This window comes from Anopheles marshallii, chromosome 3 (assembly GCF_943734725.1).
Source record: "Anopheles marshallii chromosome 3, idAnoMarsDA_429_01, whole genome shotgun sequence".
Classification (NCBI taxonomy): Eukaryota; Metazoa; Arthropoda; class Insecta; order Diptera; family Culicidae; genus Anopheles; species Anopheles marshallii.
Window position 1 is genome coordinate 65,475,832 of NC_071327.1, and position 23,036 is coordinate 65,498,867.

The following is a 23,036-nucleotide window of genomic DNA, read 5'->3' on the forward strand; positions in this document are numbered from 1 at the left end:
AAAAATTTCATTCCATTAACATGAGGTGATAGATCATGTACGATACTGCTACTGTTCCGTCACACTTTCCCTGTTCCCTTCGCACTTCGCTAATGATTTTATTTCTCTTCATTGTTTCTCACTCATTCCGCTCTACTTTGGGGTTGTTTTGCAAACATGTTTTACTAATGTGATTTTTTTCTCTCCTTTCCCTCCATGGTAGATCCATGGTTCACGTTTGTATTAGCACACTCACAATAGGGCCAGAAAAAAGATCCTTCACACAATCGCTTAAACTATTAAACTTTTCTTATAAACCACAATATTTTCTTTTATATTGTATAGGTTGATTGCAAAGCAACATCACAATTCTATTTCCACATTTCATTCGCTTCACACCTTTTTTTTTTACTTTAATTAGTTTTGTGTGTGTGTGTGTTTGAGTGTTTGTTAATGAGCAACTTGCCCTCTCGTTTATAAATGTTTCTTCCCCTGCTTATTATTACATTTGCTCATTGTCTACATTTTTGCCTATTAAGGGTTTTGTGTTGTAAGTTACAATAATTAGCACTAGTTGGATGCAAATAGGAATGGGAACAAGTGTTATGGAGGTTTGGGAAGGAATCTGCTCTACTATAAGATTCCTCGGCTTTCTACGGGGGGTTCTGAAAATTATGTGGAAAATTTTGCATTTTCCAGGGACGGCCGCAAAACCAGGGCCCCTTCGACCCAAAAGTTGGGCCGATTGATCATATTCTGCCACAGCGAAAGCTCTTTGCCGGTAGAATCCATCCACTCGACAGCCCTGCCATTGTGTTTGCCTGTATAAACGGAATCGCATTAAAATTGGGCACGTAAATTGGTACATCGAAGAACGACGTTAACACAAAGAAAATAAAATGTGAAGTTCCGCGTACACATTCGCAAACTTACCGTTTCCGAGCGAAAAACGAACACCACCCAAAAATTCGTTACTAGCCAGTCGATCGTGATCCCATATTGTTAGCTCCAGTGCGCGTTCGGACAACTCTGCCAGTGAGACATCTTCGTACACGAACGTGTAATTCCACACCGGAGAGTTGGTTCGTTTTATAACAGGCGTTTTTTGTTTTGAGCTTCGATTCTTATCCGGTAGTAAATAACTGTGAGATAAGAAGTCGTATCAGTTAAACGCAATAGCTACTGCTGTCCGGTCTTGCCATTACATACCTTTTGCAGAAAGCGTCACAGGTACCGTTGGACTTAATCGGTTGCAAGTGTTTCGCTTCCTTTACCAATACGTGCAAGGCGCCCTTGCTATGCCCGGAAAAGGTGGACGATGTGGTGGACGTTAGCGAGCGAGTACTGAACTTTCTCAGATTAAGCGTTCCAAACCCGCTGCCCGATGATCCACCACTACCGCCAATAACACCGCTGCCACCGCCAATGATACCACCACTGTCTGCATCAGCCGAGACATATTTTAGACCGACAATGATATCGCCTTTATACGCTGATAAATCTTCAAATGGTTCGCTCTGCACAATAGCATGGTAACGGATGAAAGACAAACAAAGCAAACATTATGTATCATCAACAATACGCTAGAATGTCTAACGCTTACCCGTTCCTGAAGCTGATACCACTGAGGTTGGGGATTGTCAAACACTTTATCCTGCAGACCCATCATGACTTCGCCGAGAAAATCATTCCTTCCAAACATATCGGAATGCCAAACGGTTATCCAGATCGTGCGTGTTTGCAGGCTGTTCAAGCTCATGTGAAACCGAAGCACCTCGTCGAATACCGGATTCAGCGTGTGCTTCTTTACCTTTGTCTTTCGCTTGCCACTCTTCGATTTGTCCGGTAGAAGATATACCTAAAAGGGCGAAACATTTCCTGGTGAGCCGAGTGTGTTCCGTACCAGCAAACTATTGTACACGTCGTGTAAGCCATTACCTTTACGTACGGATCGCTCCGATTCCGTTTCGTATCGACTGCCGCCAAATCTTTGCACTGCTTCACGTGTATCTCTAGTGCGCCCTGCTTATAATTGTACTGCATACCGAATTCGATCTGTCCGCGAACCGTAACAGTACCGTAGCGACCTTCACCGGCGCCCGAGTAAACACTCGCCATCGAGTCCGATCGCACACCTAGAGAGCTGAGGCTGGCACGGTTTTGATGCAGTGCCACCAAACGGTCGATATCTTCATCGGATTGCGATGGCCAATTGTCGCTGGTACCGCCGGCCGAACCGACGGGCGACGATACCATACTGCCGCCCTTATGCTGCATACCGTTGGAAGCTGCGCCATCCGTTTGCCGATCGTACGTGTCGCTCGGGGCCGCCCGTGTGCTGCTTCCATTTGGATCATCTTCCCCACCGAGTGCGCTTGTTGATCCCGTCAAATCCGGACTGTTGCTTTCCTCTAAAAAAAACAAAACCATTACGAAATGTTAGAAATGCAGAATAATAGTATGGAACGAAAATTCATATCATTCGCTTTAAGTTTCCAATTTTTCCATTCGTACAATCACATGCGAGAATCGAAATCGAGCGAAAATGCCAACCACAGTTCTATCGGTGGCGGTGACCGTAAGCCGTATCGAATTTAAACTATCGGCCCAATATTCATACCAAACATGAGAAAGTCGCATAAATGACACGGTGCAAGGTAGAGCTAACCTAATTCTATTTCTCCCAATATTGCTCTACTGTCGCGGAATGGCGAAGACAAGCGCTTCCGACAGCAGACGCTAAACTTTTTCCGTAGACTACTATCACCACTACTAACATCATCCAGCTCGAGTGATTCAAGAAACCGGTCCGACACCGACCGAAAACTATCGTTCCAGCCCCAGCTAGCGTTCTTGTTCAACTTCCGTATGGTACTTTTCTGCGACGGCGATAAAGCATCATACTCCGAGATATTATTCGAACCGTGCGCACCGTCCAGAACCGTACCGAGCTGTAGTTTGTAAGCTTCGAACGCTGCATCCACATCTTCATCATCGTTCGCTTTCCGACTCCATGCAGCTGCCGGATGACGGCTACAGCACCGACAGCAACGCAACCACGAACAACAGCATACTAAACCGATCCAACGTGACAGGACACTGGAGGTACATCTTCGATCGTGCGGTGTAGAATTGAAACCGTTGCCTTTCGAACCTTTCCTCTTGCCGCAACAACATCTCAAGCGAAGCTTCCACTTCTTTTTGGTGCGTTTACTTTCCCCCCGCACGTTACTGCTATGCACCGGTGTAATTTCCCTCGAGGGTTTCTGTTGCACTAGGACACTCTTGGATACGCTTGCACTAGCGCCGTTCGATGCGCTGGCGGCATCTTTCTCTTGCGTTTTAAAATGTGTATAACTATTCACAGTGTTTCTTTTTTTCTTTTTCCACCATTTCGATTTGCCCATTATCTTTCCTGCCAGGATCTGTAGGGAATGTTTCCACTGAGCATTCTTCCGTAGCTTTCAAAACGGCTGATCATCAGAGTACATCACTTTCACATCACTGATCCCGTAAGCGGTTGTTCATCGTGCAATTGAGCAGAATTCGCTGTGTGGCGCGCAGGTGACTTCCCAGCAATAAGCGAACGTCGTCGGCGACTTACACTTACCAATTGACGATTCTACGGTGACTTGCTCAAGATTCGTTTACATTCTTCCCCTCCCTTCGGAAGGAGGACCAAACTTCGCCCATTCCACCATTAACTGCCACTGTCAGTCACTGATTGACGTACACATGAAGAAAGCATATCGAAGATGAACATCCAATACGAATTACCGCCAACGTTAGCAAACGGTGTCCAAGTGCATGCCACACCTATACACTGCTAGTCGGGGACGGTGCTCTGAAGAAGAATCACCAAACACCACAAATGTAATTGACACCAGGGGTCAATTGCTCTTAATTGGCCAAGACCTAATAACCCAATACACTATCCAACGAGTTACACACAGTGCACTAATCGACCGAAACTGATACAAAAGTTCCATTGCTAAGCCCAAAACTATCATGTTGTTGATATTGTTGAAAAGTTTAGAATTCATTTCACACGAGAGGTGCGCCAAATCCCATCCGGATCGAACCTCCCTATGAGTGTTGGGGAAATCAAATTCATTAATCTGAATAAATCTTTAAACTTCAAGATTCATGAGTTCGCAACGATTCTGTGAGGTGAATTTGAATCTGATGAATATTTGAGAATTAATTAATCGTAAGGGTTTATTATTCTTTGAGGATTCTTGAATCATTGACTCGGACCCAAGAACTTCAGAGTACTCATGAATCTAGAAGGATTTATGAATCTTTGAGGATTAAGGAGGAATCTTTTTAGGATTTTTGAAGGTTCGTGATGGAATCTCGAGGATTCCCGATTCTTGAGGATCTTTTGAAAGTCGACCAGGCTCGAGTCGCTACAGATTCATATGCATGGCTCCTTACAAAAGCTTTCACTAAGCATAACACTAGTGTCCAGCTGTCGATAAAAAAATAAAGAAACCAGGAAAAAATGTAAAGCCAATAGCTCCTGAATTCCATTTCCATACAACATTATTTAAACATTTATCTTGTTCTGTTATCATGCTTCATTAAATACCTAGTCTAAAGCTCACGTTTAATAATATAAGAGCTTGTGAGATCAAAGAAACATAGCGCCAGCGAAAATAACACTAAACTATCTAACACACAAATTATCTAAAGTTTTCGCACTGTTCTGCACTGCTTTTGCATAAAACCGCCGTTTTTTGACCAGTATCACGTGCACGTTTAGCACTGGCACACCTTATCGAAGCACTGGCCGCAAACAAAACATGTTTTGGTACGTTTGTTATCACTCTTTACCGCCTGTCCCAGAAAGTATCTACCCAAACTTACCGTTCGACAACTGTTGCAAGCGATTGCGACGCTCGCGTCGCGGATACGGTGGCTGTAGGCCGGGTGCAGACATGGCCCGCTTAGGTGCTGACGGTGGGCGATTGAAGCCCGGCGCACGATAGCGCGCACTTTTCACATTGTTCTGCAAGAAATGGTACACACTTTGCGACTTCTGGCCCATGCCCCCGCTTGCCACTACTGCCCCTGACGAAGGTTTCGTCGAAGAACTGACCGCTAGCGAACCGGACGTTCCCGAGGAGGAGGAGACGGAAGACGATGATGCTACCGATTGCATGATGGTCTGCAGGTTCGATGTCGGTAGCCGGGGCAGTGAGTTAGTCGTACCGCTGGTCATCGTGTTCTGCAAGCTGCGCGGAAGCGTAGATCGCGAAGCTAGGACCAAACGATTGCCACCTCCCTTCAGTACCCCTTCGTCCGAATCTGTATCCTCCTCGTCAGCCGCCACGCTGGATAACCGGCGCCGACTGCCTGCCGTCGAGCTTGGCGCATAATGTTGGTGGTGTTGCAGCAACTGCTGGTGCGGTTGCTGTGACGTATGGTACGGTTGATTTTGCTGGTACTGGTGCGGTTGCTGCTGTTTCGCTTCCCACAGCTTGGACGATTCGAACTCTTCCCTATCACCACCGATGCTGCCACAGCTGCGTACACGATCCAGCTGTTCCTGGCTTAAGTTTTGATTGTTAAACAGTAGATCACCAGCCGATCTGCGCTTTGCCACCAGAATCGATTTGGAAGACGAAGAATTGTCCAACATGGAGAGCTTCGTGCGAGAGTCTCCGTTGGCAAGGAGAGCCGATTCGAAACTTCCGCGCCAGGAGAACCGCTCGTAGTCACTGGCCTCTCCGCGTTCCTCACCCACCATATCGCTCCCGGTCCCGGAATGATATTGATAGTTTCCTTGCGATCGCTGATCGCTTAGCAAAAGGTCGTGACTTTTACTTCGAGGCAGTAGCATAGCGTAGGAAGACGACGATACCGATGCGCCTCCCTCGATCGTTCCTATCTCCTCTTCCTCCTCCTGTTGTCCGCCTGCAGCTGTAGCGCCGGGTGCTGTTGGTCCACCAACTCCTATCCTCGTTCTATGATGGTGATAGTGGTGTGGTAGCTGCCGATCATTACTCTCCGACGTACTGCTATCCTCATCGTCCTCCGTTGTAGTTGCGGAAATAATCTGATGATGGTGATGGTGATGATGATGGTGATGATGTCCTGCCATACTGCCAATGCCTGCCGACGTATTACCGATGCCTGCACCGATCCCAACACCACCACCGACGTTACTCGCCATCGTTTGTCCAGACTTCCGGTGGATACCTATGCGATGCTGCTTGGGAGATACGCTCGCGTGCGATTCCCCACTGCTTACCTCGTGCATCAGTGCCACCAACCGGCTACCGATATGGTGCATTACCTTTGCTATCAGTGGTGGCGACGAAGAACTATTCGCACTCGATGTTACACCATTGCCCGAACCATTTGATTGCGCATCTGCCGGTGGATCCTTCTTGCTTTCCTTACTTGGCGGCTCGTTCGAAACGACGACCTTCGACAGAGACGCTACCAAACGCTGGTACACGAACGCTGTTTCTTTGCTCAGTGGCGTCTGGTGATAAGGTGGCTGCTGTTGCTGCTGCGGATGATGCTGGCGATGATGTGCCACCAGCGGTGATTCTTCCTTCTCCGACATGGCCAAAGCCACCAAGCCACCGTCGCCGATATCACCTTCCTCATCCTTCCTAACGCTGCTATCGAACTTGTTGATGATCTGTCGACAGCTGGCCGAAATTTCTTCCTGCAACCCAAACGGATTTCCATCCGCAACGGCCGCTGCGGTGCCCTCCAGATCGGAGCTGGTGTAATCGGAAGAATCGTACGAATCCGACCACGTGTCTTCGCTGCTCAGGTACTCGACGATTTCGCGCACCTGCTCGTCCCTGATGCCCGGTACGGTTTTCATCAGACGCGTCAGCTCATTCTCGAAGTACACAAGCTGGGGCGGTTTCGTGCGCATCCCTCTCGGGCGTGCAACCGGCGTACTGCCACCCTGCTGCGGTGTGTTCGACCCACTGACGCCCGGCGTAGAACTGCTCGAGTTCGGTAACTTTCTCGTGTTGGCCGAGGCGGCCACAAGCGATTTGAAGAACTGTCGCATCTTGGACATCATCAGGTTGGTTTCCTCGTCGGAGCTCCAGTTGTTGAAACTATCCTTTCGCACCAAGTTTACCATGCTCGTGCCTTGTGTGCTGCTTTTTGGCATGCTGCTAGAGGAACCGGGCGAAATCGGCAATCGGTATGCGTTGTGGGAAGGGAGCTGTTGTACCTCTGCCGAGAACCCCGCGTCACCACCCTCCTTCACATCGTTCTTGTTTTCTTCCAGTATTGCTTCCACCTTTGAGGCGGGAATTGCTTTCGATGAGGAGGCTACCGTTTGATCCTCCTTCAGCAGATCATCATTACTGCCAATAAATCCACTATCTCGACTGGTTTGCTTTCGCGAATTCTCTATCCCTACGGAATGGAGCGAAGGACTGATCGCACTATGCACAACTCCCGCCTCTCGTCCACTGGCCACATCGAGCGGAGTTGAGTGCAACGGTGTATTTCGACTGTCTTCCGACTCGGAGCAAACCCCACCGGGACCAGTGTCACCCATCACGCCGTGGTGTTGCTGCTGCTCGGCACGAGCTAGTGCAACATCCATTTTTTTGGTCATAAACTTCTTTTTTCGCTTTCCCATCGTATCGTACGGCGATGATTCCGGTCGATCTTGGTGCGAATACAACGCGGATGATTCGTCGCAGGTATCCGTTTCGGAAGAATGATCCACATCGGCACTACCTCCTCCTACGGGACCACCTCCGGAACCAGAACCGCCGCCAATCATACCGGCCGTATCGTACGATGAGCCTGCCGATTGGCTAACGTTCGATCCGATCGACTCGTGATTATGTTCCGCATCCTTTCCGGCCAACAGCAAATTATCCAGCGAACTGTGGGATCTTGTGGCTCCTCGTGCCCGTACAAGCCGCTTCCGACGCTGTTCCGGACTCGCGTGACCCTCACTGTCGCTTCCAACACTACCACCACTACCGTCCGATACGTTCCCACCACCAGCACCGCCATTTCCACCTCCAGCGCTCCCCCGATCCGTGCTGTTGTATCCAAGGAAGCCGGTGAGGAAATATTTTTCCAATCGCGACGAAGCCAAATCCGCCACCGAATCCGTCCCATTGTCCTCGTGGTCTCGATCGTGGCTCTCCATCGAGGCACCGGACAAACGTGCCGCCGAAGCACTGCCCGAGGCGGTACCGCTGCCGAGCGAATCGTGCCCATCGCTACAGAGCGAGCTGCTTTCTTCCGACAGTTCACTCTCCCCATCATGCATGCCGCCTCCATATCTCGAGCCGCCAAAACCTTCCGAATCACCGAACGTTCCACCGACTTTGCTGCTGGTTCCGATCTCTCCACCGAGACCGTAGAAGAAATACTTCTCCAACTCGGACGCTGACAGCCGATGGGCACCGTCCCGTGGCTCATCGTCCCCATCGTGACCAACTTCAGACCCATGATCACCGCGTCCACCACGGCGACCCCGCCTGCGTCCCAGCACGTCCGATCCGCGCGACTCTATTTCACTATCCTCACAGCTTTCCTCCACGATCGTGTGGAGCGTAAAGTCGATCGCCGTCCGATTGTAACCGCGCAGTTCTTCCTCGCGATCGTTCGAAAATGACATTTCCTCGCTGGAATCTTCCAAATCCGAATCGGTCGCCGTGGTCGTTGCGAACTCTTCCTCGTCCTGGCTGATTTCTTCCACCCACGAATCGTCATCGGCCAGACCATCCTCCAAACAAATTACCGCCGACAGTGTGCTCGATCCGGTCGACACCGTAACATTTTCGTTCGCCGTCACGTTACCGTTTCGGGTTTGCATGCCACCACCATCACCATCAACACCTCCGTCACCATCCCCATGGGCATCATCGACGTAACGTTCCATTTCGCTGCCGTACACCAGATTCGTCTCGTCCGCTGAATCGAGTCGCGCGCGTTGCACCGAATTGCCATCGGCCCGCTTGGGAACATGATCACACTGCTGTGGCTGAGTTTCACCGACCCCATCAGCACTGCCACCATCGGACACACCAACCAGCCGTGCAGCGTTCGACATTTGCTGGCCAAAAGCATCACAATCACTGCCGCTACGATCGCCACTGTTCACTCGCACGTTCTCACCACGGTAACGTTCCTCATCCATGACGGGTGCTGCACAGTGCACCAAGGGCGACCGGGAATTACAAGCGTGTTCCGTCAGCGTTCCCACCCCGTCCAGTGGCGGGTTTTTTTCGTACACCTCCGTTGAACTCTTTCGATCACCGTCAGCACCAGCATCACTACGCACCAACTCAACAGTCGTCGGTGGTGTTACGCTGCCCGTGTGTTCGTGATGGTGCGACCCAACACCACTGGCACTACCCGTTTGACTCTGCCCTGGCAGACATTCTGGCAGACTTTGTAATGAGCAAAGTGTTTCTGCTACAGCATAACGATCCTCACTTGCCAAAGCAGAATGCTGGATATGTGCTCTCACCGTGATCTCATCGTCGTCGTGATCGGACGAAACACAAACAATATCGTCTACACCGCTGGGTACCGTTTTCGACCTCGTAGCCGTGGTTGTTGTGGGGGAGGAACTTGCAACGTTTACCTGAACTTCGTTCGACACAACACCGTCACTGGGAATGCACGAACCGTTTGGTTGTTCGCTGTTGCTTTTGCTTTCGCTGCTGCTCGTATCGTCCCTCGTCTCGGAAGTGTCATCCGTGATCATAACAAGGCTCTTGTACCTGCTGCTACCACCAATAGTGGCTGTCGAACTGCTGCTGGGCACTGTCTCCACCGTATGGGGCGATCTTATGTCGCCCAAAGCTACCGATTCCGTGTGCGTAGCCGTGGCGCCACTAACACACACGCCCGTCGCGCTACTGACGCAAGTGGCCGCATTCGCGCCCTCTGCTGGTGTTGGTGTACGCACGCGATACACACCTGTAACGCGGCTGTTAATGCTATTACCTGCGTACGGCAGCAGCACGGTTTGCTGGTGGTGGTGTTCGCCGTCGTCGTGTTGTGGTTTCTCCTCCACTTTTATGCTGCCGTACCGCTGCAGACGGTGCGCCTGCGGCTGGCAGTCTGCATCGAGCGCACAGCCACTCGCTTCGGGTGCAGGACAAGAAACGGTACCTTTCTCTTCTAGCTGCGGCCGCTGCTGGTATGTGTTCGATTCACCAACATTCGCACAACAGGCTGGTTCGCCGTACGGCAGTGGGCTGCTGCTGTCAGTTTCACCGCTTTTGCGGCTTCCCCCCGTCGATGCCGTGCATTGCACACTGCGCTGGTGATCTACCACCGTCGCCGTTACATCCGTCTGCTGCACCCGCACATCCAACGGTGGTCGGCTACTACCTACGATCGAACCGCTATTGTGTGCCTGCTGTTCGATTGACACCTCCGCACAATTCCGAACCAATTTATCGTCCAACGGGCTGGGCCGCTGTACGTTGCCTCCCTCTGTCTCCTCGCAATCGGATATGTTTTTCACTCGCTTTAGCACCACAACGCCACCCTCACCATCAGCACCGTCACCGTCGTCGCCGTATCCACCGATGGGGGGATCCAAACCTGCTACCTCACCGTAGCAACTATGCTCTCCCTCGGTTCTTATCGATTGATTGTCGCTACTGTCACTGTCGCTTGGCCCTTCGCCATCGCTACCAGGTCCGGGATTGATCACCATCACAGCATTGAACCGCTTACGGTTGCTTCTCGCACCGTGGGGACACCTTTCATCCCCCTCCTCCTCATCGTCATCATCATCCTCACCATCAAAGCAACAACCATCATCATCATCGTCCTGTTCTCGATCACGATCGAAATAGTCTTCCACCTCGCCATCGCTATCCGAGTCAGAACTGCACTTTTCCTGCAGCGACGATGCGGACGAGTGGGACGAACTGTACGAGCTATTGCCACCGCTGCTCCCGGTCAAATGGAACGAATACTTTCCAACCTTGGGTTTCCGGCCCTGCTGCTGTTGATCGACTGGGGCAGCATTTTCCGCCTCACTCGACGATGCACTCGACGATGACGGGGACGATCGGCCACCCGTCTGTGCCAGGTGGTACAGCAACTCGTACTGCAGGTAACCATCCTGTTCGTCTACACTGTCCGGCCTAATTTTAGAACTATTCCGCATTTCACCACTGCCACCTGGGCCCTGTTGGGAACCAGATGCTGCCCGCCCACCACCGGGAGGCTGTTGGTTTGGCTCCATTGCTTTCACCACAGTTCCACCAACCGGATACGTAATGGCGTGGTCGTTCGCGGTTTTGTTATCGACATCGGTGCCCTTATTATCACTGTTACCATTACCATCCGTATCGCTCGGTAAAGCTTCTTGTCGTTGCTGTTGCTGTGGTTGTTGCGTTGATGCTCGTAAATCGATATCGTTGTTATTTTGCGACGATCCTGCTGTGCCAGTACCGTCGTCGTTGGTGCCACTGCACAACAACCGCTGACCGTCCATCGTCACCGTATCTAGCCCTGCCTGGTCGGTGGCAACCAACAATGGCGATGTTGCCGCAACACTCGCACGTACATTACTGTCCGGCGTAATCTCGCGTGCACGACCATTTGCCGTCTTCGTCTGCTCGCCAGTGACGATATTATCTTGCGCTTGAATGGGCTTCGCCAACGTTGCTGCCGTTGTAACGCTATCGTTGGCTGCGTTCGTCGTAACCGGAACGGCCAGCGGGAACTCACCTGTGCGTAGTGGTGGTACAACACCATCGCCGCGCTGTACCAGTTGTAGTGCAGTGGCTAGCGCGACCGCAGACGACGAACCGACCTCGTCACGATCGGATGAAGTCAACGAACAACAGCTATCACTTACACCACCATCACCAACACTAGCGCGACGCATTACACCGTACGGTGGTGGCGTTGTAGCCGATGGTGCTGCTTTTTGCACATGATGCACTCTGCCGCTCGGTGCAGTAGTTGTCGCTTCAGCACCACTGGAACCACCACTAATGCGCACGGTACCGAATGCACGGTCCGATTCCACGCCACTCCGTTGCCGTACGTTCAGCTGTTTGCACGTGCGGACCTTCGTGGCGTTACGCTCGTTATCGCTGCTGTCGTGGCTTTCGGATGTTGCACAGGTCTCCCCCAAATCACGGCGCGCACTACCACCAAACCGGCACGCACATTTCGGATGGGTCGGAACCTTCCTGTTACCACCGGGCGGTGCCGTCGTTTCCGGTTCTGTTGCACCGCACCGTACACTTGTTTCACTACTGTCCGCAAACTTTTTCCACAGTTGCTGCACCAAATCCGATCGCAGTGCATAGTCCGATGTGTTCGTACCGGTGCCCTCTGCCGTATCGGTTGTACCGTGCATGAGCAACAGCTGCTGCTGCTGTTCGTACAGCCAGCTTTGGAAGGCCGCAATTGGCACGGGCACGGGCACCGGGACCGGTATCGGTACGTACTGCATCTGTCGACGATTGCAACACTCACAGTGACAGAACGATGGTTCTGCACGATTGTCCAGCTTCCGGCCACCACTAGCACTGTTCACCTTCGACGCACTGGTTGTGTTTTTGCACTGGCTGTGAGCGGAACCAACACATTTCGCGGTTGCCGTTGCCATTGCAAGCATTTCGTAGAAAAAGGCACTCTTCGTTTCATCCGCTCCCGGCATCATGTCCGGCTCGAAGTAATCCCAATCGCACTCGTCGAGCGAAGCGGCATTTGTGCTGTAGCGGTGGCGCTTTGCGTGCCGCACCGCGGTCGAGGACGAGGTAGAGCTGCTGTCATATTCTTCCTCCTTGCTCGATGAGTCGGAACTGAAGAACACCAACCGGTACTCTTCGTAATCCGATGGCATTACCCTGGAGCGGACTTGACCCTGACCGAAGGATTGCATCCGTCCTGCCGCTGCTTCCGTTTCCGACGACGAATATCCTCCAAGGGTGGCCGATTCGTCCGTCAATCCATCCGCACTGCTGTGACACTCATCTACAGAAATCACCCACGATCGCGGGTGCAGAAAGAACCAAACCATTTGGTCCACCACACGCGCACACGAATGTGTGTGTGGAACGTTGGTTGATTTGAACAAAAGATAAATTTTGCGTAAGAACCAAAGAAATAATCACGAAGCTAGAACCTAGCAGTATTGTGCACCAAAACCTCCCAAACTAGACAGCGTACGGGGCGAACCAGAGCCAAAGCTACCCAAACATATGTTAGTGTCTCGAGGTACAAACAAAGGTTAGCTGCACGTATGCAAACACCTACGATGCATTAGTTGCTTCTCTTAAAAATAAACCACCCACGGATCAACGTCCCACTACATTACAACACTTGCAAGCGGCTTGTTAATACACCACACACCACGCATAACCCCCAGAATCGATGCCAAAGCATACCACACGCGTAAAGTAATATCTCTCATTGCAACACTTACGGTTGGCATTGGATGATTTGCATTTGTTCTCCTCGCGGCGCTGCAGCACTACCTTCTTAAAGATCACGGCCGCCGCCTCAACAGCATTCTGAATTTCCGCCTCGCCCAGTGTGGTTTTGTTATCCTTCTGTGCAGCCCGATGATGATAAGGGGGAGGGGGGGGGGGGGATTAGATAATAAGAAAACGTGCATTGCTTAATACGCTTGTCTAAAGCAACAATTGCGCAAACATGACTTGCTTACCGATGATGGTTTATACGTGAGATTGATATGTTCATCGCTGCTATTATCGTCCGATTGGTGACCGGCACTTTCCGAGAAGATACCGTCGTCCAAAGATTTCGATACGTCCACATCATGCCCATGGCTTCCATACTTTTCCTCCATCAGCTTGGAGGCCACAATGTCAAGGCTCTTCGAGTCACGTTTCTGCAAGCGTTGGCGCTGGAGAATTTGTTGAAAAGCCGATATCTTCCGTTGGCCGAATGACTGGAAGCCACCAATCGCTCCACCACCACCGGTACTGGTGGGTGCACCGGGGATGTTTCCAGCGAGCGTTGTAGCTGATCCACCGTAACCGCTGGTACGCGTATTGCTACTGATGCTCGATTCCGTCACGATCCCCGGTGAGACCGAAGATGGTCCTCCGCTTCCGTCTGACGGTGTGTGGTACTGCGTGTAACCGCCCGGTTGAAGGTTAGATGATTTCATACCAACTGTGCCACAGTCGAATGACTTTATATTCTTTCTACTGCGCGGCGATGTTGACGATCCGATCGCGGTGGATGGTTTATGCTGGCGATCTTGCAGTTCCGTTAACGGTTTGGGTGAAGGTATTTTGGTCGAATCTAATTTTTTCGAACTATACACCTGGAAGAATAGAAATAACGAGACATATTAGCAACATACAAATGTTTCATTTGCGTTAAGAAATTCATTTTGTAATCACAAGATGATTTCTTGCACTGAATTGAAGTGAGTTCGGGTTCTTGGGTCGAGTATGGACAATTTCTGAAATTCTTTTCAAGTTAAATTGGAACCTCTACATGTAACCGAGGAGTTTTTATTCCACTTTCCTCGAACTTTTGTAAAATAAAAAAGAGTTCTGTGCAAAGATTTCTCAACTCCAACATACTTGTGCAAAGCAAAGCCGACAAAATCCATGTGAATGCTGAAAAAGCTCTGGACTAGCGTTGGGTAAACCATTAATTTTGTATGAAATTGAGCAAACTGGTTCGTTGTTTGTGAAGAACTGAACGAACGGTACATCGATCTTTCGTTCTTTTGTCCTCTCATACTCTATCTCGTGGCCTGGTGACCGCAAATCTACCCAGTGCAGACTTAATTTCATTTTGAATAAGGTACAAAAAGTGGTGATCGAAACATTCCAGTAAAACTTGATGAGCATCTAGAAACGGTCCATACCATCTCACTCGACCTACAACAACCCCCGTAGTATACAATTCTACTAACCTGCGTATCCTTTTCTGGATGGGACAGCGAACGTCTGGTGACCGGTTTCGGTGGTTTTGCAGCGGGAGCTTCTTCCGAGATTGAGCGCATCGTTTCCGGTTTTCGCTTGACTGGTTCAGTGGTAGCTACAACAGTGCCACTGACACCCTCGGACATATCGACCATGCCGGTGCCGCTCATCTCGTCCTGCTGGTCGTATATATCGCGCGATTTTCGACGCGATCGCAACCGATCCTTCCGGTTGGCAAGTCCATAGCCAACGCCTTGCTGTGTTCCACCACCCGAATCCGGACTGGAATCGTTCGGCACGCATGGTAGCCTTTGTTGCTGTTGCTGCTGCTGCTGCTGTTGTATCTGATGTAGGTTGAACTGTTCATTTCCTCGCGCATCCTGATCACCATCCTGATATCGTACACCGGTCTCAGTTGGGTCCAGCGAAAACTCTTGATCCTCGTCGTAAAACTCGTCGTAACCGATCGCAGCCGAGTGTTGTCCACCGCTGCCGTACAGCTCGTAGCCCATCATGTCCTCCGCCATCGTTTGTTTCGCTTCGGCAAACGTTTTCTGTTTGGGAGATGAGGATGATGAGGTGGTGGTTCGTTTGTCTGAACACGGGCCCTGACCAGCAACGCTATTAACGCCACCGATTAGCAGCTCGTCTCTGACGTGCTCTTGACGTACCAGTCTCGGGGAACGGCTACCGCCCGGGCCGGTGCCACCACCGGTCGGTATCTCTGGTAGCATACGGCGCCCTTCGCTTACCGTGCCCATCCCCAGACCGGCCCGGGTGGCCGGTGTCATGGTGTACTCCTCGTTGCTGTGGCTCCGTACCTTAATCATCTTCGACGTGACCGCCGACGAGAGGGTGGTCGAGGACGAATGGCTAACGCCTATACCGGGTACCGTACCCGTACCGGGCACACCGCTACTGACGGCCGATGCCGAGGGCGAGGTGTTCAAGTGCGTCGGGAAGTGCTGCTGTGAGTGAAAGGGACGTGGTGTAGGTGCGGCAGGTTGGGGAAAAAGAAAGGATGCCTTCTGACGCGGCGAGATGGGCATAAATTTAGGTCCGTGCTGGTGCACCGACAGTGAGTTCATCGCGACCGCCGGTGCCGTCCCCGTGCCGTCTGAACCGACGAGCGAGGAGCAGGACGAGGCGGCCAACGGCATGGGCATGAGCACGGGTGCCGATTGTGGCCCCGCAACCGGCTGCTGCGGTGGCGGCTGCTGCTGCGAGGCTGGAAGCGTGTTTTGGCGTGCAAAGTCGGGAGATCGTTTGATGCTGTGCGGTGACAGTTGCTTTTTGGGAGGGGATGTGGGAAGCAGTTTCATGTGCTGCTCAGGATTGGGTAGTGTCGCCTGCCGGGTCATTGTGTAATTGCGTGCACCCGCCCGACTGCCAACCTGGTGCGGGCTAGTGCCGCTGCTTTCACTCGCCCCCGGTCCCGACTCGGTACCGCTGTCGGGAGATTTGTTAAACACTAACCGGTTCGGCGAGGTGGGCAGTTGACGCTGCTGCCCAACGGTCGGTAGAACCGATTGCTGCTGTTGCTGCTGCTGCTGCTGAGACTGCAAAGGCTGCGTTGACAGGGACGAAGAAGAAGGTGAAGAATGGGATTGGATCTGTAATAGGAACGGGTCGTTCGTGTTCGAGGGAAAGGTGGACTGACGTACAAAGGGTGGAAAACGCTGCTGCTGCTGCTGCTGTTTGCTGGACGCTGTATCAATGCCATCGCGTTCCGGCGATTTGGAATACAGGTTCGTCCTGCTGTTCGGCGATGAGGACATCATAATTTTTGGACCGCTTCCGTGCGCCGGTCCAGCACCCGTACCACCGTCAATTAGCATCTCGTTCGGTTTGCAGGGTAGCGTTGATTGTCTGCGTATTTTGTACCGTGCCGCCAAGGGTGAACGGTGATCTGAACCGGTCTCATTGTCCGCTTCATTGTCGGTGTGATACGGGCTGGTGTTGTACTGCGGGCTTGGACTAAGCTGCTGCTTAGGCGATACCGATACCGGCGGCATCAGGTTGTTATTGCTGCCATAGTAAATACCCTCCGGGTTCGGCAGGGTCGATTGTCTCGGTGGCATGGCACGCCGCAAAGCCGACGGTCGGTGATTACCGCCGGCCACCTCCAGACTCCCATGTCGCTCCTCCTCCTCCTCCCCGTACTCGTCTTCGTCCGCCATCGAGAGCGGATTAAAGTAGGGATGTTTCACCAGCGACGGGTAACTGCTTTGCGACTGCTTGCGGGGAAGGTGCGGATTGGGGTATGGTTGTACGTCTGGGTCCCGCGTGGAGCCGTTATCATCTTCTGCATCTACAAACAAACGAATCATAATTAATGCGGGTGTTCACAACAGTCGCATTCCGATACCTGCAAGGACTGCGCTACGAATCTTCCATTTTTTTCGCATTGTTGCTCAGTCCTTTTAGCAAAAAACCAGTATGTCACTACCGAAGATGAGCGAAGTTTCAATGATACTACACTATACATTCTTTCTCTCTTTGGGCGCATTAAATGCGAAAGCAGATGATGGGATGAGGGCTATGAAAAAAATAGATATAAACAAACAATCTACGGCTACAGAACTACGCATTGGTACGACTACGACTAAGAAACGCTTTGTTCTTCCGGTTTGTTCATCCTATCCCCCCTTTTGCTACGATGAACTTTTTAAGATGAAAGATTGCAGTTTTAGCTGATCGTGCCCGAATGGCCCCTCTCTGCTGGACCTTCATGATGATGATGATGATGATGACGACGGCGATGATGAATTGATGATTTCGCCGGGCGACTTGACTTACTGGATATTGTCCACGAGCGACGAATGCTCTTCTTCAGCCAGTCCGTCGTCGTCGTCGCGGCTCCGGCCGGTAGGTAGTCTTTCGAGATCGAGCTACGACGCTTCAGATTGCTATCCGCATAATCGCTCATCCAATCGCTTTCGTCGGCCAGCTGGCTCGGTCGTTCGGGTCTGCAAAGTTAAAAGAGAAGCAAGCAACAGCGTAAGAACGATGGTTAGGATGGAACTATTTCATCGTCCAAAGATGGCCAACCCCGGAAAAGCAACTCCCAAACACACTCCCTTCAGCCCAACCCCTGATTAACAGAAATGCGAAGAATCATTTCAGGGTGTGAAATAGGTGGGTAGCAAGTAAAAAAAAAAACACTCACACACACAATACCCGCGTGCACTGCAATGCCACATTTACCCGCCATTCTGACGTAGCGCACACTGCTGGTGTGGATATTAAAGTGCCCTAGCCTATTTGAAGAATGATAAGTCACGTAAATTAATACTCCCAGTGCGGATATACACGAGTGCGGTACCGCATTACCCACAATGCGCGTGTTCCTTTTCTGCGGAAATGTTCCTTTTGGACTTTCGCGTTCCACTTTGGAGACATTGGCGACAGCCTATTGCTCGAAACAAACCGTTTCATCGACGAAACGAATCGGATGGAACAAAATCATATTAATCAGCAGGAAAGAATGTGTGCAATTAGTACCTTGGCACGGTTGAAAGAAAATCACCACACAGAGTTTACAAACTGGTCGTCGTCGGGGACGTTGCCGTTCGGCTACTGCTGATGCGGACTCATATGCATAAAAATGAGCCGACCATTCGCCCTGCGTGGTGCGCGCACCTCCCTTTGCGCGCCTCGCCAAAACACTGCTCAACTTTGATATACACCCTCTCAATGCAAACACGCATGGGCATCCCCCCCACTTGAGGGATGTTTGTAACAGCGCGCGCCTGTATGTGTGAGGGTCCGACGGTTAATCCGGTGCGCATCGCACCAAACAAAACGGGTCGACCAAGTGACACTTGAGTTCGATTTGATTGGTATCCTGCATCGGCATGGCAACGGCACTAACGAAAGGGGCAGAGTTGTGAAACTGCAGCGAAAGCGTCTCTGTGTGTGTTTGACGCCCCTTTCGATAACTCGTCGCATGAGGAAATACCGTACAGCGTGCAGTTTTCGATGGATTTCTTTGCTTCGATCGGAAGTGTGCATCGTGGAAAGAAAGGGAAATGGGAGGCGTAGACGAACACACATACACTACGCGGCCGTTGCTTTTACCCCTTTTTTGGGACGATGCGTGAGCAAAGAACATAATTAATCATTCGACACATGTCTGCGGCTCCGATGGTAGTAAGCAATGATTGTTTTTGCCCCTTGGTTTTTTTTTTACTCTGGCCGGTCACTTCCGAGGAGATGATGGACCGTGGTAAAGCTCAGCTATTTTTAAACACACATCGGGTCAAACTCACCTGCGCGCTTTATTCCACACTCGCGAAAACCCTGCTTGATCCCTGCACCAGCAGCGACCACACTAAATAACCCAGCACCGTTGGGAATCTTTCGCGTTTTGCTGGTCACCACCAAAAATGATTGTCTTCCGCTTGCTGCGGCACAGAGCGAAAGCAGCAACAACAACAACAAAAAACCACGACGACCGCTGGTCAACTCGATTCAATGGGGCTGCAAAGATCTCCGGGACCATTCAACAAAAACCGTGTCTTTCTTGCTCAACTGTTGCTTGCGTTCTTTACATCTACACCACCAGCCACAGCTCACTTTGCACGCACCACTCGCAAACACCTGCACACACGCACACCAGCTAACGTTTGCCTTTGTGTGCGGTTCCGATGTGCTGCGTGACGGTGTGGGTGCGCTAAAGTTCTGACCGCACACAAGGAACCGTGGCGTGTATACGCTGTTATACTGCGGCCGAGTAAAGCGAACCCAGATGTCCCGAATTGTTGTGTTGACAGCGTGCCGGACCAGGAGCTTTCGTGAGCTGGGAAAGCTTCACCCCGACGATGGTGCTCTCCTTTGCACGCGCACGCACACACGACGGATGACAGGTGCGAATGGAGCAGCGCAGCCTCGCAGTGCAACGGGAAAGAGCGCGAGAGAGCGCGAAAGAGCGAGATGAGGGGAATTTTTCGGGAAAGCACAAACGCCGAAGAAAGGGAAATGTATCCCGGGAAACAGGATCGGGCGGGCATTTATCGTACGATGATGAGCGTTTTCATTTGTTTTGACGCGCGTACAGGTGTGTGTTTGTGGGGAAACAAAAGCAACAGTGCCCACCACACCACGATGGACATGTGTTGCTTCATCTGACAGGCGCCTGTTGCTAATTGTACTTTGTGTGTTGGCCGCTACTTGTACTACGTTTTTTTGTTTTTGGCTCTTCGCATTCTTCTCCCTCCTTCGTACGATGGTTCGTGTTTGATTGTGTGTATGTGTGGGGGGCAACTTCTAGGAAGCGGTGCAACAGATTTTTCACCCCACCCGGCTGTGTTTCCTCTGCCCTCCCGTACTACGCGCGTGTAGTGTGCATCTTTTGTATGCTCTGTCCCATACTATGACACGGGGGCTCCGTGGAGAGCGATCGAAACCCTTCAACTCCCATCCAGCAATCTTTAAGATTCCGGTTGGCGTGTGGTGTTTTAACTGGGAGCGCCGTTTTACCAGCCCGCTTTCGGCTCGCCCGGACAGTGAGAAGACCGTCGTACGTACGACGGTATTCCAGCTGCTGCTGCGGGCGGATATTCTGTACCACTTTTAAACCGTGAGGTCTTTCTGCTTGATGTATGATGCCTTTTTTAGCCGTGCTCTAACTCTATCAATCATACTCAATGCAGCTTCCGTCCCGTTCTCCGTTTTCAGCACCTAGCGTAAACCCTTCAGCTCGCATGTTTGCCAAGTCCGGTCCGTTCGGGAGCAATCTGGTTATTATTGTATAATGTAATCATTTCTACCCACGCTGATGGGGAAGCTGTTCGTTTCTAAATGAACGTTTGAGACTTGAAACAACGCCAAACGGAAGTTGTGCTTTTCCTGACATTTTTAGTTCCCTTTATTGTGTGCGTTTGACTGACCTTCTTAATTATAGCCAATTTAAATGTTGCATATTTTAGGTATAAATATCCGTAAAAACCTTTAATTTTGTCCACCAATAATTAGGATGTTAAAAAAAGCTGTTGTTCTCTGATGTTGTTCTCTGTGTTGTGCTTAATTAATCTTTCGCGAAGAGTCATTCGTATGAACCATTAGTGAGGAGTCACTTTCAAAAGATTCATGAATCCTCGTAGCAGTAGCGGATCATGCCCCGTGGAGACCTAAAGTGGTATGGTAGTTGGGCCCTTTTTTACCAACTGATGATTGGAGGAAAAAAGGGGGAGGGGAAGAGGGGAGTTATCCAGAGAGGAATTCATGAATCTTTGAAATAGAGAATCAGCCCAAAGATTCATTCGAATTCAGATTCACTTCACAACAGTTGCTCTTTCATGAATCTAACATTTCTGCCCTGTAAAATTCCGCTCCTGGAGGAAAATCTGTTAACTGAGGTAATTTTGAGCTTAGCACAAATAAATTTTCGTATCCAAATGTTCAAAATTCCCCAAATGTTTTATTATATTGAACAAACATAATTTCCAGAACTCAGAAGCTCAGAGAATTCTCAAGAATTCAGAATACCCGAGAAAATTCAGGTGTAAGTGAGTACAAATTGAAGTTTTTCATTAGTATTTTCTTCGGAACTGGGTATCGAAATTAAAAAAAAAAAAAAACTGGATCAAAATGCTCCTGATATTTAAGATACTAAGAAATAAGATACCGTGAGCAGTACCAGTACCTATCCAGCTACAGGTAAATAAAGTAACAGAAAGCTTGAAATGGCAGACCTAGACCTCTTGAGGTTGTTGTTGCCGATGAAGAAGATAAGAAATAAGATACTGTAAGACGTCTTGTGGCGTCTAGTTACGAGAGAGGCTTTCAGATAGAATACCAATACCAGCTGTAACTCAGTAAATTGATATGAAGATCTTATCAGATATTGGGACTTGGAGAACTTGAGCTTCCAATTTGTGTTGACGCGTACTCGCCGAATATGTAACACCTCCAAATCACACACAGAATTCGCTGTATATTCCTGACTCTTAGCATCTTGAAATGGAAATACAATAGCAACAAATGTTGCTTTACAGCGAGACGCCAATAGCGCAACCGCTCACTTGCAGAGCTATAGTAGGAACCTTCGTCAAAAACCTCCCGACAATCACGTTCGTCCATTCGTGCAGCTCCCAAACATGGTGCGAACGAGCCGCAGCCTGTTGATAAAAATACAACCGAGTTCTACGCGAAACTTACATGTGCCGGGGGGCATCGAACGGTTTGCGCAGTGATTGCGTCACGCCATGTCCTAGCAGCGCACCGTCCGGGTGCATTTGTGAGGTAGTGGCGCCCGTCGCCGCCATCCCACCTTCCTGGTGGTGTAGCGGGTGGTGATGGTGGGACGCACCACCGGGCCCCCCGCCCAGATGCGGCTGCTGGGATGGGTGGGAGGGGTGATGCATCGGATGCTGCTGCTGGTACTCGACGGCCGGTGCGGCTCCATCCACCTGCGCGACGGCGGTGGCGTGATACAGGTTGTTGTTGGTGTGCAGCTCGGTTAGTGTGGGACGTGCACAGGAAGCCGTCGACACGGAAGAAGCAACCGACCCGGGCGTTGGGGGCAATCTGGCCCGCCCGCTAGCCATCGTGTCTGCCGCGGTGTGCTCGTCGGCTGTGGAAAGAGCGAACGATTAGATGAGGATGTATACTGTCCAACCAAGGGGTGCTGCTAGGGGTGAATGTGCGCAAGACGGGGGAGGGCTTTGTCATACATATTTGTGTAAATGTTTGTTCATTTGTTGCTTTCTCCGTTGCGTTTTCTAAACGTGCGCTTCAAACGGCGTGTTTGTGCAGGTGTCTGGGTCGGTCACTAACGCATAATTAAATTGTACGCAAGTTGCAAAAGGGCAAAACGCCCCCCTCCCCCCAACCACCTGGTTACATCGAATCGTGCGTTGCTTAATAAACAATAAAGTGCGGGGAAAGACGTCAATGATAGCCGAAGCGTATATCATCCGAACTACCGAGAATCGGTTCTCCTTCTGCCGCATTCTTACGAGCTCCGTTACGGAGTAGGAAGCGGTCAATTTCCTTCTTTCATTAGCAGCGATGCCTCAACCGGGCGCGCTCAAGATGTTTGTGACCGCCCGTGTCATGCGAACGGGCTGGCGGTGCGCGCGGTCTGTTTCCTTTTTACATGTTACATGCTTTTATGTAACACATTTTCACATTCGTCCCAACGACAAAAAC

At 50.8% G+C, this 23,036-nt stretch overlaps 1 protein-coding gene across 1 annotated transcript; it reads right to left on the reverse strand.

Moving 5' to 3' along the window:
• Positions 1–630: 630 nt before the first annotated feature.
• LOC128715721 (uncharacterized) lies at positions 631–22,432 on the reverse strand. The gene is made up of 12 exons (XM_053810633.1): positions 22,044–22,432; positions 17,682–17,851; positions 15,554–17,193; positions 14,873–15,436; positions 13,643–14,269; positions 13,400–13,526; positions 4,839–12,948; positions 1,918–2,383; positions 1,583–1,837; positions 1,189–1,496; positions 913–1,121; positions 631–800 (listed from the first exon to the last, which is right to left on the reverse strand). The coding sequence occupies exons 1-12, from the start codon at positions 22,430–22,432 to the stop codon at positions 652–654; spliced, it is 13,014 nt and encodes a 4,337-aa protein (XP_053666608.1). The 3' UTR covers positions 631–651.
• Between the last annotated feature and the right edge of the window lie 604 nt (positions 22,433–23,036).